The sequence below is a fragment of the Nematolebias whitei genome, chromosome 10, assembly GCF_014905685.2.
Source record: "Nematolebias whitei isolate Nwh7 chromosome 10, NemWhi1, whole genome shotgun sequence".
Taxonomy (NCBI): domain Eukaryota; kingdom Metazoa; phylum Chordata; class Actinopteri; order Cyprinodontiformes; family Rivulidae; genus Nematolebias; species Nematolebias whitei.
The window spans coordinates 17,971,207-17,994,800 of record NC_056507.1 but is presented as its reverse complement, the minus strand read 5'-3'; the positions used below and the strand labels follow the sequence as shown (position 1 = coordinate 17,994,800).

The following is a 23,594-nucleotide window of genomic DNA, read 5'->3' as shown; positions in this document are numbered from 1 at the left end:
TATATATATATGTATATATGTATATATATATGTATATATATATATATGTATATATATGTATATATTTGTATATGTATATGTATATATATATGTATATATGTATATATATCTATATATATGTATGTATGTATAAAAAAAAATATATATATATATATACATATGTATGTATAGATTAATCATGAATGTAGTACTCACTACCACCTTGTGCATATTGTCTTCTTTTTTTTTTTCAAAAAATTGTGTATTCTGCTTCTTTTTTGATTATTTCGTGTGTTGTTGTCTGTATAATTAGACTATGCTACTGGATGCCGCAAATTTTCCCCTGGGATTAATAGACTATAACTATATACATATATAACTAGCATACATACACATATAACTATATATAGCTAGCATATACTGTTCAGTACCCTGAGATGACTGACTGTCTGTCTGTCTAAACTGGTCTTGTTTTGGGACCCATCACTCCCTAATGACAAGTTGTGACCACAATTGATAAAAAAAAAAAAAATAAAAAAAAAATTGAAACTTCTCAAATGTATTGAATGAAAGAATGGTGCAGTTTGTACTTAAGACAGTAGAACATGGTATCATAGTATGCCAACACAAAAAAGAAAAACAAGTTTAACAATAAACCAACATGACAATTGATTTTCTCGTCACATGTTTTTGCTCAGTCAAAAGTCAGTAACCCACTGAAAACAGGTCTGTAACCTACTTTTGGGTCATGACCCACCATTTGAGAATCATTGCTCTATACATATTGTCCAACACTGTGATGGAAAGCTAGTTGTGGTATCAGATTATTTTGTATTCTTTTCCTCCTCTGTAATTCAAAGTATCTGGGAGTCAAAAGTAAAGCTATCTGTCCAACAACTGAAGCTTGGCCCCATTCGGGTCCCGCTGCAAACCACTTATCCTGAACTCAACAGCAAATATGCAACAGAATGCAGTATCTGAAACACAAAATAGTCCGTGTTACAAATCCCAAGTCTCAAACTAATTGACATTCTGAGGTGGGACCTTAGGAGAGCAAGTGCAGCAATGCTGCTAATAAGTTCTCCATAATGATGTGAGAGTGAAAAGTTCACACAGAAGACAAAGTTTAAGTTTGAATTCTATCTTTTAAAAAATCCTTGTTTATCTCACACTGCTGCTGCACAAAGCCTAAAACAAGTTTGTCAAAAAAGTCAGATTAACTCTTCTTTTGGTCGCTCTTCCTATCTGTCCTAATTACCAGCACCAAGTTGCTTTTGGTGAACAGCCAGAGTGGCTAAGGACTAAGGGATCACTCAGCTGGCACTGTCAAAAACATGGAGCGAGTCTGGCTGAAGTGGAGCAGTTCTGTTTGCCAGCTGTCAAAGACTGACTCAAAGAGGTTACTCGGACGTCAGAGATATTCTTAGTCAAATGCAGTTGTTTTACAGATCTAAAACGAACGGGGACAGTCCTAAATTCTCCATGAACCTCTGTACCATGATAGAAAAATGTTTTACTTTAGAGTGTGACGTGCTGGTTACAGCAGGTTGTCTTCTGTAAACACCAATGACCTGACGAGCCAGTGAGCTCATCCAGAGGTGGCAGAGGATTAGCGCTGACATGCCGCTACATGTTTGTCTGTCAAGGACACGACACGTCATCGACACTGACAAGAGATGGAGATCAGAGTGAAAACTATTGGCTGACTTTTTAAACGTGAAGCGGGAGTCAGGGATGAAGAGATTAACTGTCATTTCCAGCAAAACTGATGCAGATCCAGACAAGAATTATGACCATCACAAAATGTTTATTACAGAGGGAAATGAATGAGACACTAAGAGGAATTAGGTGGTTTAAAATGATCACAGGATGTATTATCAGTCAGTAAAATGCATGTACTATTTAATTAACGTGTAATTTCAGATGTAGTGCTTCTAAGTTTTGTTTCACATCGGTTTAAAAAGAGGGCGCAAGTAGAGGATGAGGTTTAGTCGACGGGCTTACCAACACAAATTTTCTGCCCATTTTCTTTCTAAATATGAAAGCTCTCACTCTGTCTTTGTGCGAGTACCTTCCCTGAAGTAGACATGAACAGCCAGTTATTTACCACTTAAGAGGGACATGTGGAAGATCTTGTGGCTTTACACAGACACGTGACTCACATGAGAGCAAGCATCACTATTGTCTCCTCTCAAACAAAAGCACATTCGCTGTCAAGCCTAGAGGAATTTTTTATTTTTCTTTCCGATCTACTTTTGCCAAGATGATGTGTGGTGGATGCAGGAGAAGGGACTCAAATATTTTTTCAAGCCTTACAGCTCCTTGGCTCTGTCTGACGTGGAACAGCTTTGTGGTTAACATGATTCCCTTACTGGTTTGTCATCGATGATAAAAGATTGACATCTTGTTGTAAAATAAAAAAGGACAATTTTTTATGATCCACAGTTGAACATTTCTAATGCAGCCATTTTCAGCCTGTTCATGTTCTATTTGGAGCATTAGAAAAGATATGTGCTCATGGGACAGATGGCAGATTATACAAATCCTCATTACAGTAGTTGATGAAGCTGGAATATAGATCCCATGAACCTTGTCTCCTAGTTTTTGCCTCTCTCTTTGTGCGAAAAGAGTTTCTTTTACCTCTTACCATAAAATCATTCTGTTTTTATACTCTCGAAAAGCCCATTTTCTCTTCTGTCTACTTACTTACTTACTTATCTCCCTTCATTTTATATCTATATTACTAAACTGGAAGAAAAACGAGAGTTGCATGGGCGCTTCTATGTCAGAGTCTGATGTTTACATTTTAATACCCCAAATCAGCTAAAATGCAGGACAACATTGTTGTGTATCAACAGAAATAAAATTGGCTTTCTTGCAGAAGCAAAGGGGCATTGTATATACCCCTGTGGTTTTTGCCAGGCACATCCTGTCTTCCTTTTCTTATCCAGGTGGGATTAACCGTGTCAGCTGGTGTGATAGCTCGTCGGTGGAAAGACAGAGCAGCCATTTGTCCATGCCTCGGTGCCAGCAAGATTGCAGAAGGCGGCAGCACATTTTGAACGAGGGAGATATCCTGCTAAAGAAGAAAAAAAAAGAAAGAAAGAAAATGATTTGCACTTTAGTTGACGGTGAGACCAGATGGATGAGAGAGAGGGGATGCTGGAGAGCCGTGACGACTAAGATGTGTGAAAACAAACTCACCAATATGGAGCTGAAGATGAGGATGGTGATGATGCTCAAGAATGGAGTTGTGTGGAGTAGTATAATCACTTTTTTCCATTTCAAGTGGGTTTCTTAATGAGTTTTTTTTTATTTATTTAGCCTCTTTGCTGCTCACCTCTTACTTTATTGGCTTGTCCTTTTGTTTTTCCTTTTCTGGTCTTTCTCTCAGTCTTTAACAGGTGTTAATGGCTTATGTATGTCCCCTCAGTGGCAGTCTGAAGTGTATGTTTTGTGTAAATGTGGAATTTTTAATAACTAAAACGACCCAGGTTTTGCTGTGTTTGCTTCAAAATCACGTTTTCATGCTCATAGTCACAGAAGGATGCTCCTGTTGAGAATTTACTCTTATCCAAGTTGCTAGTGGAAAAAAAAAAGTTCCTTTCACAGTCATAACTTGGATCAATGATTTCTGTTAGCTGTGTATAAAATCTGTGTTCATAATCTAGAAAGAAGGCTTCCTGATATTTTCCAACAAAAATATAATGATTATTTTAAGCAAATATAGCAAGCTCTTTGATGTTCATACAGCAACTTAATTTATTATAATCATCCTTAAGTGTTAATTTATACATATCTGGTCCCTGAACAGAGGAGTGAGTCCAAGCTTTTCGAGCTTTTAGTATTTTCTCTGGGTTTTAGTTTTTTGTGCCACTAAGCGCTCAACTTTATGAGTCATTTTAGCTGGGTTAAGAAATGCAGCCAGTGTTATAAACTGTATAAAAATGTTTGTGCAGCAAGTTAAAGCCAAGTGGAATCAAAGTATTTTCAACTCCCACGTTCATGCTTTGATGCTCTTGATGTGTGAGTTTAATTTTAAAAGTTTGGGTTCTTATTGTTTTCTTAAATATTTTATTTAAAGTGTTCTGGGGAAGGCTTTTAAGAACATTTGATTGAGCATTTGTCAAACTGTAAAAGTGTTTGTGCATGTCTTCTTAGGCGCTAGCGCTTGTCTCTGATGCTTATCGCAGGTAAACATCAGTTTTCATAACATTGCATGATACTGCAAGGTCTGGCAGATGCACGTGCAACTTAAAAGGAACGCTTAAGACTGTGGTCAAGAAAAACTGAACAAAAACCGAAAGAGTTACATAAGTATACATGCAAGGACACTGTGCAAATATTGTAAATTAACAGATTACTGACAGGTGGTATTTACAATGTGTCAGTTGTTGTAGACAAATTACTTTACTGAAAGCGAGTTTGTCCTGATCAAATAATGATTGATACTGACACAGATTGTCAAGGTCTGTAGATTGACAGTGTCATTGATTGTAAAATAATTAATAGTGAACAATAAATAAAAGTAACGAAGAGAACCATTTATTTTGTTTGAACAGCCCATAAATATTAACGAAAGAATACACTTTGATCATTGTGATAGAGACAATCAGAAAATCAAACAAGCAAAAAAAATAATCAAACGCTAATTCATCACATAATAAAATCCCTTTAATCTTCCTCCTAAGCTGAGAAACAAGGATGTTGGGGGGAAAAATGTGATAGAAACAGCATCTTATCGTGACAGCTGACAGCAGAGCTGGGGGAAACTAAAGACAGAGAGGTGAGGAAGTGACAGGATTTGGCACACAGACCGAGGTAGAGAGATGGATGCCGAAATAGAGAGGTCAGAGGGAAGACTTGACAACATTAGGGGGCAGTGAGACTGAAGGCTTTGGGAGAGGCGAGAAAAGCAATAATCACTGCAAACAATGTGACAAAATAACAAGAGCAGCACGGACCAAAGTCAGGGAAGAAAGTGTGCGAGTTGATGCCACAGAGGGTAAAGAAATAGATTATTCAGTGCAATACGCTGGTGAAGATTCTCAGTCATCCAGGACATGGTAAATTCAAAAAAGTTCAAGACAAAAAAAAACTACTGGACTTTATTTGTACAGAAGATGTTTCACTTCTCATTCGAGGAGTTTTCTCAATTCGAAGAACAGACAGTGTGGGGGGTTCGAGTTATAAAGCTTAGATACATATTCAGATTGCCCTAACAATCCTCACAATAGGGGTTCGTTAAGGTTAGTTAGATTTACAGTGGAGCCATTCTGGTGATGTGAATGGAATTCCTGATAGGTATGAAAATGACTGGGTATCAGGCCTAAAGCTGCATTATAAGTTTTAGATCATTGAAATCTGAGACCTCCTCCTTTGTTTAAAGATGTTTTTTTCTCGTTTTACATAAATTGCTTCCTTCTCCCCCCTTTCAAACCATCTGTCTTCTTGGTCCGAAATGTGCACATTCTGGTCCTCATATGTGTGTCTCTTATCCTTGAAGTGCAGGTGAACTGCTGAGTCTTGTCCTGAAGAGCTGGCTCTCCTGTGTTGAGCCATGCATCTGTGAAGAAGCTCTTTGGTTTCTCCAATATAGAGATCTGGACATTCCTCGCTGCACTGAACAGCACACACCACTCTGTGTATGGGTGTTTTGTCCTTAGGGTGGACCAGCCTCTGTCTGAGAGTCCTGTTGGGTTTGAAATGTATTGGTATGTTGTGTTTGGAGAAAATCCTTCTGACTTTCTCAGATACTCTTGTATCCTGTTCTGTGCAATGCCATTTGATTTAAGACAGGTAAAAATAAGAAAAGGAAAACCTTTACCTTGCTGTTTTCCACAAATCGAAACAAATTATACACTTAGTCTCCAGCAGAAAGCTGAATTTACAGCCTTTAGATTCTCTGGGGCTACACTGGCATATGCGAATATGAACAATTATAAACTTTTAAAGCTGCCCACTTATTGTTGCTTGATAAGAAGAGGAGGCCTGACCAAAAATAGATTTGCTTTTCGAACCCACAGGAAACTTATTAAAGGCTTTGTATAAAGTATTTTACACAAGGGCTAGACCTGTCCGCTAAATCCTTCTAACCTCACAATCCCTCCCCTCTTTCTTCGTGCCGAGACTTGAGGGATTCTCGTTCATCTTTCTGACTCCCTGGTTTTCACAGATTTGATTCTGCCCACCTCACAAAACCCCTGTCCCTTTCTCTTTTAAATGTGAATTAGTCTTTCCAGCAGAGAGCATATATCAGCAACAACAAATATACGTGTGTGTGCACGTGTGTGTGTAGGAGAGACAGGAGTCCCACTGCTTTCAAATGACATGTTTTCAAAACAAAAGTATCTCGTCTAATTCGTGTGCTGTAATTGCTCCTCTGCTGTCAGTGGGCACGGTACTTATTTGACTGTCAAGAAACAAATGGGAAGGACCACTTTGTGTGAGGCCATCAGTTAGGATGCATGCATGACACTTAAGGAGCGTGACACCCTCTGTCAGCCTCTTTCTCCTTAAAATGTAGACACGGATGTAGCATGGCAGGTAAAGAGGTGCTTGCCCTGAAATGCTTCCTCGTTTCCCTCTTTTAGTCCCACTAATGAAATGTGTGTGTGTCAGGAGGTCACACACACTATCCGGAGTGACTGAGCTGACAGCTGACACCTTGCTCTATAGCTAGCAGCTCCGCCACACAAAGAAAAGCTACATGCAACAATTGAAATTGGGCCAAAAAGAGAAGCCAGAATTTACTTTGATCCACTGTGTCTGTCCATGGTGATTTCAGAGGGAGCCAGCTTTCTGTTCAAGCTCTGTGTGATGTTCTAAATGTGTGTGGCAGCATAACAGTGGCAACCTGCTGAGACTGTTGACATGCAGTACAGGATGCCATATGTGTGGACATTGTGCAGACGTGCGCCCGCACTGCTCATACCACTAAGAAGAGCTGGATTTTAAAGGTTGCTGAATAACTTCGATTGCCTCTTAAGGTTGACACGAGATAGCAGAGATTGAACTTTCTTTGCAGGTGTGTTGAGACTCTGAAAGTCAAAGCATGAAAGATGATAGCATTTGTAAAGTGTAGGGTTGTTTTTTTACATTTCAAATTAAAGTTTTTGGCCTGACACAATAATCTTCTTGTGGATGAGCAGACCTTTTTTGTATGTGGGAAGGTGGTGTGCAAATGTGCACCAAGTGTATCCTAAAGCAGAATGACTTCACCATCTGTCCTTGCCATGTCCCATGATTTCCCTGTGTAATTCAGGCAAATGTCAGACTATGGGTAAAGGGAGGGCTTTGACAACCTGCTCCAGACATCCTCAGTTCACCCTCTCCCCAAAAGTCCTAATGAGCCCTCCGCTACCTTCTTCTGTTAGTCCGGATGGTGACAAGCATAACTCCATCATACATGTTACCTACTATTCATTTCCCCTATACAAAATCATATATGTTAAAACAATTAAAAACTCAACTGTAATCACAGCGCTGTAACTGAAGGTCATCTCCTGTTTATTAGCAGATGTGATGTTGTTTCTGTGAACACTAACCTATGTCCTCCATGTGTGTTGGTAGTATAAGGGCCAGGCCAACCTTCATGTGTTTGAGGACTGGTGTGGTTCCTCGATAGCCCAGCTCAGAAAAAACCTGCACTTCCCTCTCTATCCTCATGTAAGTATTTGTCAATTTGCAGCCAAAATACTATAAAGTTCACATTTTGAATATCTGCCTAGATTTTATTACAAAGATCCCAATTCTTCATGTTCCAGCATGTTCCTTTCATTGGTGGTCAGCGACATTTTGACTACAGGTAGATGAATGGATCAAACAGTTTATGAATTAGACCACTTTCTTGCAATTTAAAAAAAATAATTGTTGCTAACTACACCTGAGAAAACTAAGTCAGTTTAATAGCTGGTGTATTTGGAAATATTCAGAATTTTATTTTTTATGTGTGTCCTACAACAGGGAAATCATTTTTATTTTCAGTACAACACCAGCAAAATGCTAAATTTTAAAAGAACAATGTCCTATTTACTGTAGCAGCAAAACTGGTAAGACACTAATTATCTTTCAAAGCCTTGTGTAGGCATGTTTAATTGTCTTCATTGAAAATGTAGCTTTTAGAGAGAACATTTATGCTTGGTTCTGCATTTATAGGCTGCAAGAACCTGTAGTACCAGTAAGAACTTTAGACCAGGGGTGCCCAATATGTCGATCGCGATCTACCGGTTGATCACAAAGGCATTATGGGTAGATTGCATGGCATTAAAAATTAGATGTCAGCCTATCATCCATCCTCACTATGAAATTTGTTACTTGATTGACATACAGGGCAGTCAATCACAGCCCTCATTCTCTTAAACCAGGTCTCAGAGTGGATATTTTTTGGGGAAATATTTATTTTGATCCATATTTACCCCCTCCCCCAACCCGTGAGATTTTCCATGTGTGAAGCTGGACATGCACACTACAGGCGGCTGCAGTCAAAAGTTTTTCTACACTAACAACAGTTAGAATGAATGACAGAGAGCAGTGTTTTTGGTGCTGCTCACCCTTTTTCAGGAGCAAAATTTGTAAAATCCAGTTCAAAGAGACGTTGGTGTATTCACCAGTTTATACATAACTGTGATCATGCAGATACTGCATGCACAATGAATGCCGCATCAGGGATGCCAGATAATTTTAAAATGTCTTAATTACCCCCTCCTTTTCTGTGCATATTTTCAGCAAACACAGCACACACCTCATCTTAGAATATCTTTACTCAACACATACAGTATAACAGTTTAGGTAAAAATACTATTATTTTAAAGCAACAGTATTATCGTTCATAATTTCTAATTTGGCAACCTAACTGACTTGGAAACTACAGCGTTTTTCGTGTAAACACTCTTTTTTTTGTTTATTACCCTCAATAAACATAAAAACCCCTAACATTTCCAGAGGTTGTTCTTGTATAAACGCGGCCTTATAGTAGGTAGATCACTTTGACTTGATCATTTTAAAAGTAGCTTGCATGATGAAAAAGTGTGGGCACCCCTACTTTAGACTTTATGGTTAAATCACTAAGTTTTAGGGAATCTGTTTATCTTCCCTTATTTACAGTACATTTTTATGCGTAAAAAATTAAAAACTGTTCACTTTTAGAGCCAATAAATAAACTAATGAACTGCTTTCATAAATAAACTAATTTTGACATATATTGATAAACAAATAAATAGGAGAAATATTTGGCTATTACATTATCAATGTAGACGGTTTATGTACAATTTCAATTTTCATGTACATGTTTTTGAAAATAAGATTTGAAATAGCTGTTTGCATCTTTTCCTGTCCTGTCCTTTTCCTGGAACAAAAGTCTCAATAATAATTGATGAAGCATGAGTACCACCTCAGGCTGTTCACATTTTAGGGTGTGGAGTGAATTATATATATATATTTTTAATATTTGTAATTTCTTAAATTTTTTTAGACAAGAACGACAGTGAAGAAGCTTGCAGTGGCTCCAAAGTGGAAGAACTATGGCTTGAGAATATTTGGTTACCTTCATTCCTACAGAGATGGTAACTAGTTCATTTCATTTTTCAGTCCCTGATTTGACGCTGAGGACCTTGAAGCATGTGTCCTTTATCAGAATGGGCGATTTCCACAGCTCTTCTAATCCAAGCGCCTTTGAGCCACTAATGTAGTGGATTTTCACATTTTCTTTCCTTTATTTTTTATTGAAACTCAGTGCCAGAATCTCACAGCTAAATCTAATTTCTGTCCTCTCATGGCCCTGCCCTGGAACCCAGTTGCCATGGGAACTGAAAAAGCCTTAATGTTTAAGTGCCCTTACACAAATTGCAGAATTGAAGCTAATAATTAGGTTACCATTCATTTTAGACTCTTATAGCTTTCACTAGTGACATGGCTCTGTGGAGCTGATGGTGTAAAGGTCACACCATCCTCGGTGGCTCAGTGTGAGCTCTAACAAGTGCCCTTCACCTTTATTCTGCCAGACATAAGTACTTGTAAAATATGAGTGAGTAGATCCAAACAGGTATGAATTGCCAAGAGAGTTAAACATACTGTACGTCTGTCAAGTATTCTGTAATACTGTAATTGCAAATCTGCTTGGATTACAAAGCAATTTGTCTGTTTTTTAATTTTTATTGATATTCTGTAATATTTCCTTTGTGTACAAAAATCTACATATTTGTAAGCCACTTTTATAACTGCACTGCAGCCGTGTCTAACCATAAATTAGGGGGAAGCACTGATTTCAGTTCAAAAACAGTTTAGCAATGTTGGCGCAATTAACTTTTACAGATGAGATTTTAATATAAATCTTCACTATGGTGATAATTAAGGAGCACAGCCTCCTTTAATGCACGGTGGGTAGTAATGTTAATGCATGACTTTGGATAATGCTTTCAAACAACAGCAGAGGAAGAAATAGATATTTAGTTAATGTTGCAACATTTTTCACAGTATTCTTTTGTGCCCTTTTTTATGTTTTTCTATATTTCTGAAGAATTTATTGAGATCATCCTGGAACTACCCAATAATTTGACCTGTTAATTTTAACAATTTGTCAATAAATACAGTTTCTTTTGGAATCTGCCTCCCTGTAGAATTCTTCATTCAGAGCCTTTTAGTCTATGTAGCTGCACTATATTTACCACTGAACTGTCATTTTTTATATAACAAAAATCATTTTTAATAGTCATGCCAGAAAGTAATCTAGCCTAAAATTAGAATTTGCCCATTAAATTTCCAGCTTGTTCACAATCCTAAAGACCCCACGTTTAAACAAAGACTTCAGAATATACAATTTTTTTGTATGTGTTCATAATCTATGATAAATAAAACATTCAACATGCATCATTCACTACCAAAAGCTTACTGCATAATTTGTAATAAATGCACAAACTCAGCAGAATCATGTAATTATGAGTCGTTTGTTTACATTTGAACAATGACGAATACTATCGGCCCCAAAATTTAGTTGTGAACAAAGACAAGGGATATAATTGCTCAATTTTTATAAAAACTCTTATGAGTTGGAACTACGTGAACCTTGAAACAGTTATTAAATGATGTAGATGTGTTAAAAACATAAAACTTCTAAGCAAAAACAATGAAACATCACTTATTTTGACAGCTGTCAGGGCTTTGCGTTACAGTAAAAGTTCATATCTATAATGATGAGTCATCTCTGACCACTGCATGAGACAGTTTTGCATATTTTGTTGCATTTTGAGCACCTACAATTCTGTTTTACTTAATGCTTTGCCTTTTTTATTACCTCTAAATTGTCTCTAGATGTGAGTGAGAGCATGAATGATTGTCTCGTTTGTTCTTCCCATGCAGGTGATTTCCAGTTCTCAGTGTCATCGGATGATAACTCTGAGTTCTGGTTGAGCCCTGATGAGAGTCCTCTCAACGCCAGACTGCTGGTCTACGTAGGACAGGTAAGCACTCAGCTGGGCTGCAGACTTATGTAATAGTTCACCCACAAGCAGAGTCATTCCACTTGAAATACACAGGTCCCAGGTTTTCTATATAGATTTTTTTTTTTTTTTTTACAGCAAATTCACTAAATCTATATTTGCAAATCTTTGCTTCTGACTCTGTTTAGTATTGCTTAGCAACAAGCTTTTACTACAAGAGAAATCTGACTCTCCAGGAGTCTAAATGGTTATGATCTTGTAAATGTCATGAATTGAATGGCAAGACATTTTTTGTCAAGAAAACCTTTTCAGAAGCATTTATTAAACACTATATGAGGAAAATCCAAACTCTCATGATACCAGACCTAATAATCTATTTCAATTTTCAGACAGGGAGTGATTCATGGCTCTGTGTTGTGTTTAATGGACTCGTTTTCATGTGCAGCTCGGCAGCAATGACAGATCAAGCATATGAACTGTGGTTATTTGGATTGTGTAGGAACTTGGTCCTGACCTGACTGCAATATATTTTTCATTTTTGTTAGAGCTCAACTATATTGCAACGGTGAGGAAAAAGAAATAGTTTGACCTTGTTTGTTCTTAAGCACACACTCACCTCTTCCCACTACAATCAACACTACAGTGATCACTCACCACCAACACACAGCTCAGAAAACATGAGACCCAAATTCTTCAGCGGACAAGCCTGTGAACAAATTTCCATCCTGTGGAAAAGAAAAAAGTTTTCCTTTCAATCTGTTATTAAAGTATATTGTGACTGCAAATACATAATCTAAATAAAAGACCTAGCGTCTCTTGAAGAAATGCATCACTTCCTTTCATGCCTGGTTTTAGACGGAGATCATTTTATGCTGAGAAATGACAGGTAGAGCCATTTTGGAGCTTGTATGATCTGTTAGTGCTTTGAGTATGTGTTGTATGACTGTCAGCTACTACCACACCAGATTTTAGTTCAGTATCTGTGAAATTGGATGAGGGCAGTTTTATTTTCAGAAGTCAATTGACTAAAGCTGTCATCTTGAATTAAGTTGAATCCTTTCAGACGTACACCCAGTGATTAATTTCTGAACGTCCCATTAAAATTCATTCAATGATGGCATTATTTAATTGTATATCTTTTTTCTACCTTCCGCAAATGTTATTTATTTTACTTCAGTTTAGTTGTGTGTGGGTGTGCCTGCTGTCTGGGGATTTGTTTGTGGGTTAAACTATGTTAAAATTTGATTGCTATGCATGGTTTTGTACCATATTTGTCAACATGCAGGTAATAATCAACAAAAAGACACGAAAGAAAGAAAATTAATTCAGTGGTTCATGAGATATTTTGCTGACAGAGTTTAAGATCTTGTGCAATTATTTAGTGCTCATATAATTTTGCATTCAACCTTTATTATACATGTTAATCTCATTGAGTCATTTTCAAGAGAGACCTGTTTAATAAATAATAAATAGTAAATAATAAATTGTCAATCAGTTTCAGCTACTAACACACCTAATTTTAGCCTAATATGGGTTGTAAAAATGATCATTTTAGCCATTTTTGTGTTCACTAAGCTGTAGCAGCCATCTTAAATTGGTTTGACTCCAGAAATTCAACGGTTGCAGATGCCCATCCAGTGATTACTTTCTGGGAGTTTAATTAAAATGTGTGCTTCATGAGGTATTTTACTAATGGTGCAAAAAAACACACAGACATGAGCAAAAATGTTATTGTGCAGTCTTTGCTTTGGGCTCAGTAAAGCGATAGAAAGGGGGAGATGTTTCAGACTGCATGCAATTTGAACCTTACCCTTTGAGCGCTCCCAGCTTGCCTTCAGAGCAAGAGTCCAGCTACAGTGCCATCTGTATGCCAACAGGATAGGAGATGTCAGCCGGTTCCATGGAAGCGGAGATTAATTAGCAGCCTGTGAATATTGATGTGACATTTAGCTGTGCAGAAATCATCGAGCTGCAGGCAGAGGAGCAGTGGTGTGACCAGGAATCATTCATTTTGCCGCCGGCTGACAGACAGACATCACTGTGGTCTCCATCTGCAAAGGCACATTGTGTCACAGATGAAAGTCTAAATGTTGACCCTTCCTGCAGTTAGCGGCCCACATGTTTACACAAGATGGAAAAAGGCATTCTCTCAAAGGAAGTAAAATTTGTTGACTTTTTTTTTGCAAGACCCGAAGTAGCTGTAAAACTTTAAGATGGAGTTTCATAAACAGCATGAAGCTGTGTCCTTCCTGGCATCAGTTTTACACCGTAAGCAGGAACTGACAGGGATTTACTGAAAAGCAGGCTCAACGCCAAACTTACTTTTAAAGACTTTTGGCTCCAAGGAGCACTAACACCCTGTCCTCCTTTCTTTCTTACATCAATTTGTTACAATAATTCAGAACTCTTGATAAAAATGAGATAATCACAGACCATTTTATCTTTCCCCTTTATTATCAGAATGAATATGTAAAAATTAATGGGACACACTAGTCTATAGCCATCTGTCTGGTGAAAGAATATAAAATATACTTGACACATTTAGAGTTTTGTATTTGTAGAAAAGATAAAATCAATGACTTTTGGACATTCTTGCTGCTGTTGGTGCAAGATTGTTTTAAAGTTGACTCCAGCATTGAACTGGGATGTGATTAAGATAATGGTTAGCATTTTACACCATGAATGACCTTCTAGTATATTGTTTGTGTAACACCATTTATGCAGATATAATACAACATAAACTAAACTGATGCTTTTATTCCAACAATTGTCAGTCAGGTCATCTGGACCGTTTATTTATTTATTTATTTTTTTTGGAGAGATGTTTCACCCTCCATCCGAAGGGCTTCATCAGTCTGAGGAGTCTCAAACAAACTGTTTCCCCTACTAAGCAGTACATTCCTACAGTGGACCAACCAGTTTACTGGTGATAAGATGGTTTACGTCCAGAAAAAGAAACTGTCCAGATGACCTGACTGACCATTGTTGGATTTTTTTTACCTGGATTATTGAGCATAAACGTTAATGGTTTTATTATTCTGTCACTTTTTGCAGGTTTCTTTAACCTTTGCCCCGTTCTGTTGGCCAGCCGTTTTCTCCTGTTCTCTTCATGACCCGACTCACAGCTCAAAAAGTCCACATATAGTCAGGGGTTGTTTCTTGATTTCGGTTGTCACAGCAGTGCCATCCTCAATTGTGAACTTGCTATAAATGGAATCTGCTGCTATGAGACATTTATCCGTGACGGGGCAGAAAGAGAGGGGAGCTGAAGCGTTTCCGTGACGTTTCCATGGAGACCGCTGTCAGCATTTTGTTGGTGTGCTTACGTAGGGTCTGGCAAATGTGACTGATCTTCCCAGAAGGGCACGTCAATAAAAGAAAACCAAGCTGTCTGGGAAGGTGTGTGTCTGTCTTTTACATGTTTTTACATCGGAAAGGCAAAGCTGGAATTGTTTTCGAACACAGACGATTTTCAAAACACACCCACACATCGATGTTAGCAATAAGATGTTAAAAAAAAGTACAATTTGTTAAAAAAATAAAAGGGGGCAAAGGAATAGAGTTGTACTCATGAGAACAGTCTTTTTTTTTTTTGCTGCTTGGACATTATCTCTGCACACAGAGATGAACTATGCCTTCTAATCTGTAATGAGATTTTTCCTTGGGTCAGAATGTGTAGACAGCTCCCTCAGTTTCACACAGAGCCAGATCAGGGCTGGGCTGATACTAAAAGACCCCCATGAAAAAAAAAAAAGATTCTCACAATGGTTCAGTGACTTGCTCTGTCACTTCACAGCAGGAAAGACTTTGGTCTCAAACCTGAGAACGAGTTACTGCGAGGACTTTGTATGTTCTGTCTGTGCCTGATGATCTGGTTTGCTCCAACAGTCTAAAGACGTTCATGTCAGGGTAATTTGTTATTCTAACCTGGCTGCAGGTTTTCTTCCTTATGCTGATTTGCATCGAGTATAGCCCACCTCTTACACAGTTAGCCTCCCATAGTTCTGATTACCCTTATGATCCTGAAGCGGGTATGTCAAATGCATTGTCTTAAAATAAAAAAGAAAAAGGTTGTGCATGTGTTGCTGCACCATAGAGCATATTTGTGAGTGTAGACACAAGCTGAAAGTGTACATTGTGGCACCTGTTCTGTCTTGTTCAAACTTCAGCCACAGAAAGACAAACATTTGCTCACAGAGACTCACGGGAAACTGGGTCAGCAAGATGTAATCACTTTAGGAGACAACAGCAAAACGAGATGCTCATTTCCATCTGACTTTGTCACAGTTTCCATCATAGATGCTGGTCTACCCTAAGCTCAACCTTGCTAAATATCCAGCCATTATCTTTTACCCGCTTCTTCCATTTTGGGTCACGGGGGTCGCCAGTGCCCTTGTCCAGCAATCACTGTGCAAGGGGCAGGGGACACCCTGGACAGGTCTCCAGTCCATCACAGGGACACATAGAGACAAACGACCATTCACTCCCTCACTCACACCTAGAGACAATTTAGAGTTACCAATCAGCCTAACATGCATGTTTTTTGGTCTGTGGGAGGAAATCGGAGTACTAGGACAAAACCCATGGGGGGTGCTGTGGACCGTCAGCGTGTGAGATGTATCTTCAGTTGCTCTCCCGGAATGTGAAATTTTATCCTTTTTTTTGCATGATTTTTTAAAACTTTTTCAACACCTATGGTTAATAACTTCCTGGAGCCGCCTGGGCTTGATTCATTATTGTAAATTCCCGGAACCATGTGCTCAAGTACTTCGTTACTGTCCACCACTGGTAATATGTAAGTGTAATCATCCATGTTCTTTAAACTGAAACTGATATTAGTTACAAGATTTCTGAGACCCCTTGGCCTCTTTGTTTTAGTAATTACGTTAGTTGCACTGAAGTATTCAGAGTTTGTTTTGTCTCTCAGCAGCAGCCATTTTGGTAAAGTTCAGTGTAGAGTGTGTTAACTAAAATGAGACATACTAAGTTAAAAAGATCTTCACCCAACCAAAGCTCTCCGTCTTTCAGAAAGATAGGGTGTGCCTCTTTAAATTAATTTTTAAGATGTTTACTTACAACCTGATTCTCTGAACGGTTCCTTATTATGAGACACATTATTTTATGCATTGTATATTTATTGTTTATATTTAATATATGGTAATATGATATATATTTATACTGTAGTGAACACATTTAATGCATGAATACAAATATAATTTAGTACTCTGCATTGTGTTTAGATTATTCCTAACACTAGTTTATTTAGATTTATGTATTGGAATCAACAGTAGGTTCATAGCACAGTTTGACCCTCTGAAACACACACAAGAATTAAGAAAAAGTGTTTTTATTTTATGTGGTTTTATTACAAAAGCAGAAATTTGCAAACTATTTATAAACCACGGAATGAATTTTGAATATGATGGTTCCAGTAATTTAATGGTAAGGACGATGAATCATGAAATATTGTCTGATCTAAAATATAGGTTTATATTTTAGATTACTATCGAAGAAGAGGAGTGAAACACTACAACTGACTAACTTAAAGAAAATCAGGATTAAAAGGTTTACTCAAAGTAGTCAAGAAAAACAAAAGTACTGTTGAGTAACGAGTTTATCTGTTAATAACCCAGAATAAAGGTTAAATAATTGTAACTTCAGGAGAAGCTGAAGATGGATGTTGCATGATCACAGGCTATAGAGAGGTCCTGTGAGGGACCTTGGAACAGCTCCAGGAGGGCATCGCTGCTTGCAGGAACAGGTTGTCAGATGTTTGTAGCTCAGGACCCATGTTGGTCTGGCATCAGTTTCCCAGGAGTTCAAATCACTGAGTTTGTTGGAGGTGATTTTCTCAGATGGAGGAGAACACGCAGCATGTTCTCACAGATCAAGTTGGAGATTGGTTCAACCGTGTCTGGTTTGCATTGTCTTAGCATGGAAAAGGTTTTCCAAAGCAACAAAGTGCATATGGATTATTTCTCAATGTAAAAACAAAAATATCTAAAGGATCTGTTCGATAAAACAAAGTTCAATCCCTTTAAAGGGTAAATCCTATACAACTGAAGAAACTGCAGATTCTGACTGCAGCTGGGTTTGGATCAGGAGGAGACGTGCAGTCGATGCTGCCCGAGCAGCCGTGGACAACAGAGAGAGTCTGTCTGGAAGAGCCTGTTCTGGAGAATCACTGTTCTGCTCCTCTTCTGTAGATTCTCTTGGGTTCTGTTGTTCAAGACTTGGGAGCGCATTATAGAAATAATTAAGAGAGGAAGAGCTTAAAGCTCAGGTATTTGAGGGCAGCTGTGGCTGAGTGGTTAGAGAAGTCGTCCTCCAATGCGAGAGTTGGGGGTTCAAATCCAGCAGCAGTCGCATGTCGAAGTGTCCCTGGGCAAGACACTGAACCCCTCAGAGCCTCTGATGTGTGTCCCATCAGTGTTTGAATGTGATCTAAAGCACTGATTAGTCTCTTTAGAACGATTTGTTCAATTAGCTTTGTAGAGATCTAGTAGAGTGCTGTATGATAGAAAGGTGCTATATAAGTACAGTCTATTTATTTATCATGATGGATAGTTTTATGTCTTGGTTGGGATCATGTGGATGACCTGACCAATGAATTCAATTCAATTCATTTATATAGCGCAAAGTCACAAAGGCAACAGTGGAAAGGAAAAACTCCCTCATTGGGAAGAAACCTTTAGCAGAACCAGGCTCAGGAAAAGTGGCCATCTGCTTCGACCTGTATGAAAGAAAGACACATTTCTTTTCTGCTCATTCTGAAGGAAATTTACTAAGGAGAATTTTAACTTATAAGAAAACAAACCCGTACATTTTGAAATCTAACCTTCTAATCCTCCATCCAGTCAAATGATACAGTAAAAGTTGTCAATATGACAAAAGTTAGTTGTCAATATGACAATTAATCAGCATGTTTAAAAAACAACACTGCTGGAAGAGTAATGTGATTTTAACAGCAAAGACCACATGTAAAGATAAAAAAATGAAGGTTAAAGAATAATTTCCATCTTCAAATGCTTGAGGAAGAGGAGAGGGTGAATGAAACATCATTGATTAATACAAAGACATTTAAGTCATGAAATGATACAATGTACACATATCATCAACAAAGAACGAAACAAGAATAATTACCTAGTTTTCATAAGTTCTGTGGTTATTCAGAATTTCACAGAAAGTTAGATAAGATAAGATAAGATAAGATAAGATAAGATAAGATAACTTCATTGATCCCGCAGGAATTTTTTGAATATTCGCTAAACAATAATAATATAATATAAAGTAGTATATTAAACAGCAGCCTGAACATGAGTCTATTGTGAGCATATGGGTATGAATACAGCAGCTAAAAAGCATTTAAAGAGGGGCTGCGGTAGCTCAGTGGTCAGTGCCACTGTCTTGAAATCCTGAGGTTGCAGGTTTGAGCCCAGATTGTGTCAGGAAGGTCATCCAGCATAAAACAAATGACCAAACCTTTGATGTGAGTTTGCTCACTGTGACCCCTGAAAAAGGGAACAGTCGAAAGAAACTTACTTACTTACGTTTGGAGAATATTTATAAATGTATTTTTGAACAGGCATTTGCTCTGTGAATGAATTATGGCTATTTGAAGAAGTGAATCTGTTTTTTATGGTTTGGTAATTCGAAGAATGGCAATTGCCCAAAATGTCACTTAATACATTTTGCGGTGGAAGCTCAGTTTTTACCACATTAACACATCCTTGTTGAAACACAACATATTATAGCTTTGTTTCACAGCTTCACACACATTTCTGAGGTCTGGATGAAATTTGTGTAACATGTTTTTGGTCAGAATGCAACAGGTTTTCAGTATGACTCTGTTTTTCAGCCATGAACATGAAGTTCTGTTCATCGCAGTTGATTTAAGAGGTGGAGCGAGCCACTTGACTCCACTCCAACTTTTGTAATTCGTGTCTCATTTGAAATTGTTATACAAGTTTGCACAATCATCCAAACAATAATTTGGACTCAGACAACACTCAATTGCACATTGGCTTAATTTGGTCCAAAACCAAAACACCACTGCCCAGGAAGCAGTTGGATCTTTGACAAATATAGAATTATTTGCACATGTCCCTTGTCTTATGCATTATAGACTTTTATTACACACTTAGTCAGGACTGTGGCGGTATTGCCTGTTATGTATAATGACTGTAGCTGCAGGCTTTCCAAACTGCATTAAACAAGATTTTCACTGTCACAAGAAAAATGCAGCTGTCCAGAAAACATAAACAAGCAGATATGTCACAGGCCAGCTGTTCTTATTTCTGTTTATTTGCCTCGTTTTTTTTGTTTTTTTGAGAGTTGATTTTAAAAGTCAAAATCAAAATATGACGACCAGTAACGAGGGTTAAATCCATGCTATGACGGGTGTGTTTGTTGCGAGTCGTGCCAAATGTGTCGACTTGCCTACTCTGATGAGTAGACGCAGAATGACTCATCCCTCAGTGTGAAACCATAAATATGCAATTCTTGGTCTGTGTGCATGTGTGTGTCTGTGTGTCTGTGTTGCTGGTGTCAATATTGCATGTGCACCTTGAGAACATCTGCCACTCACCAGAGAACAGTTTGGTTGTGCATCTTTTGTCCTTGTTTTTTTTTATTTTTTTTTATGAAAGTCTTCAGTAACAGATTAACAAAGTCCCTGTCAGACTAATAGCTTAACGAAAAAATAAATAAAAACATATTTTTTTTATCTTGTATTGGAAATCATGGTGCCTGATTTTCTACATTTCTTTAACGTTCTTAAAAATAATGTTTGTTTTTAATGGTGGAATCTAAAAAATTAAAAAATTCAGTGAAGCACAAATAATTAAAAGTTAGAGTTAATAGATATTTGTAAGTTAATACATTGGATATATCACCGTTTTCATATTGTACTGTATTTTTTGCTGTATAAAAGGCACGTTTTTGCATAAATTTGCAAGTCCTGAGACTTATACACTGAAGCGATTAATATAAGTTTTTCCCCCCATATTTATAACCCACTTTTTGTCTGAGATCTGTCGATTTCATTCATTCTGACATGGAAAATATTGAACACTACCATTTTCAGCCGCTAGAGGGCCCTTGAGTAATATGGCAAGCTAAGTGTCTCAGGTAAAATAGGTAAAAGTGACTATTAATGAGACATTTGGCTTGCCATACAAACCTTATTCATCTCGCTCCAGAACTCCTAGAGCAAATGGCAAATCAGCTGAGTTTTGCTGCACCGCCCAGGCGAAATGTAGCTGATGTGACCATTAAAGTGCATTTATTAAGGACAATTTAAACAGTGACACAACTTTTCTATAATTTCGAGCAAACAAATAATTGTTTTTAAGTGTTAATCTTGTTAAATTCTTGTTAAAGTCCTCCTGTGCACGTTCCCACGGCTGCCATTTGGCAGCCAATCGATTTTTGGCACAACAACGGCCCACATTTCCGGGTGGTCAGCGGTGATGCATACCTAACGCAACGTGTCAGAGGTGATGCATAATAGATGCGACATATTCGGCAAAGCAAAGTATTTATGTTTTTCCCACTTTATTAGACATATTTGGACTGATGCGACTTATACGGCGGTGCAACGTTTACGATGGAAAGTACAGTAACTTTTACTTTTAGGATTATTCATTATCATGGGTCATTTCACATCAGGATATCAAGGTTTGCTGGTGTAAATTGGTGCCAAGGTAACCTTAGCTCCATCAGGATGACAGAAGTGCAAAATATAATCATCTGAGAATCCAGTTGCAAGTTAGTAAAATGTATCTGTGGCACTCTGTTTGTTCTGAGACTTCTCTTCCTTTCTGCATGTATTTGTAACATGCCTGAGGCAGGGAGAGCTGCAGTAAATACTCCTAGAGTGAAACAAACATGAAAACAAACATGACATTGATTTAGTTAGACATATTTTAAAAAGAAGGAGTCAGGGTGGAGGTGGTTTGTAAAGCAGCTTGCAGAGAAGGCAGCAAAAGTTAGGCTGGCTAAAGCAGCTTAAACAATTCTCACTTTGTGGAAGAGGAATCTGACTGATCAGCTAATGTGGGCTGATGGAGAGACAGTTTACAAAGTTGTGGACTGAACTTGATTTGTGTCCTGCTTGAGTGAGTATCACTATGTAAAATAAATATGTTCATATTTTCATTCATGGAAAATACTTTGGCAGTACATTTCTTGTAGATCAACTATAATTATATTAGTGAAAAAAATATATATATTTTTTTGCATTTTTTATAATTGAAATTGCCAATAATATTTTGATATGAACCTTGACCAATGTGAAAAAGAGCTGAGACAGTGCATTCATTAGATAACAAAGTGACGCCAACTATATTGTACATATTCCAAAAGGAAGTTTGTGCAGAACTTTTCTCATAATGGTGTTCACGCGGGTAAATCTCGATCCTATATGAGTGGGGAAAAATCACTGTATCAGTATTGGGCAAATACCGTATTTTTCAGCCTATGAATCGAGTTTTTTCGCATAATTTGTATGCCCTGCGACTTATATGCCGAAGCGGCTCATTTATGGATTCCCCCCCCCCCCCCCCATATTTATAATCCAATTTTTGGCTGAGATATGACCGTTTTCATTCATTCTGACTGAAAATATTGAACACTACCATTTTCAGTCGCTAGATGGCACTGTAGTTGAATGGTATGCTGTTGTGTCATGTAATAGGTAAAAGTGGCCATTAATGACACAATTGACTTGCCATACAAAGCCACCTTCGTCCAGCTCGCCTGCAGCAACCATGAAATCAGCTTCAAAGTATTCGCTGCCTCGGTGCAGCGAATACTTTTGAAATGCAGCTGATTTAACCATTACAGTGCATTTATTAAGTAAAAGTTCAACTGAGACACACCTTTACTATAAAGTCAAGCAAACAAATAACTGTTTTAGGTGGTTATCTTGTTAAAATTTAAAGAAATGCATAGCGAGTTGTCCCTCTGTGCACTCCTACTTCAGCGTATTGGCTTTTGAAGTGCAGCGGATTTGACCGTCAAAGTGCATTTATTAAGGTTAAACTGAGACACACCTTTGCTATAATTTAGAACAAACAAAAAATTGTTTTAAAGTGTTAATCTTGTTAAATTCTTGTTAAAGTCCTTCCGTGCATGCTCCTGCAGCTACCATTCGGCAGCCAATTGATTTTTGGCACAACACCGGCCCACATTTCCGGGTTGTCAGCGGTGACGCGTAATAGATGCGACTTATACGGGGAAACAACATATTTATGTAATTTTCCCCTTTATTAAACTTATTTGGACTGATGCAACTTATATGGTGGAAAATATGGTAAATCCTGCTCGCTACGTACATTTTTACTTTTGAGCAATCCAGGCTGAGGAAGTATGCAGCTCCAAACATATCAACCCCAAAGTAAATATTGTGTAAGCTGTTATTTCACTTACTTGTTTTATTTCAGCTGCTTCCTTCTTCGGGAGTCTCCACAAGCCTACATGAAATATTTGGCGTTTGTTTAACACCAGATGCCTTTCCTGATGCAGCCTGGGCTTGAACCTGCAGCTTTGGGATAACAAGACCACAGTACTGATCACTGAGCTACAGCAGCCCCATTATGTCCCTTAAGTAGTGTAGGTTTGTTTGGTGGTAGTGTCAGGATTATGTTTAGGAGTCTGATTTAAGTTCTTAAAAGGTTTTCTAAAAACCACATTAGTCCCATGTGTAACATTTTGTTTGTCAGCTTTCTAAAGAGTGGAGTTAGTTAAGTAAACTTCAAAGTTAGTTTCTCAGTAACATTTCCACAACACTCAACGTGATCTATATTTGAAGATGTGTTTGAGAGAAGCAGTTTTCATTAATAATGCAAACATGGGGGGGGGGGGGGAAACTGTCTTTGAAATGTTCCTCATGGAAACTGGCAAGTTTTATGTCTTCTTTGCTGGAGCAGAAATATTTGGGACCACTTCAGCGTTCTGCAGAGCAGCAGCTTGCTGCAGGTTTTAGAGTGAACAGTGGTGAACATTGTATTCTCCTCCCCTTCGGTCATCCTCCTCACAGAGACTCTCAGAGGCTTTAAACTGCCAGGGGCCTGTTAGTTTTGGTCTGACATTAATGCCCATTTTTCCCATAATGGCTCTCTTCTCATGCCAGCAAAACACATTGAAATGGCCTCTGTATAATTGCCATTTGTGGAGTGT

General features: G+C 38.0%; 1 protein-coding gene across 1 annotated transcript in view; it reads left to right on the top strand.

The window, feature by feature from the left end:
• b4galnt4a (beta-1,4-N-acetyl-galactosaminyl transferase 4a) overlaps positions 1 to 23,594 on the top strand; it is a 186,546-nt gene that overhangs the window by 112,347 nt on the left and 50,605 nt on the right. Inside the window, exons 4-6 of the mRNA XM_037683178.1 lie at positions 7,552 to 7,647; positions 9,452 to 9,542; positions 11,335 to 11,435. Coding sequence (XP_037539106.1) covers positions 7,552 to 7,647; positions 9,452 to 9,542; positions 11,335 to 11,435 — 288 coding nt within the window. The remainder of the gene's footprint in view (positions 1 to 7,551; positions 7,648 to 9,451; positions 9,543 to 11,334; positions 11,436 to 23,594) is intronic.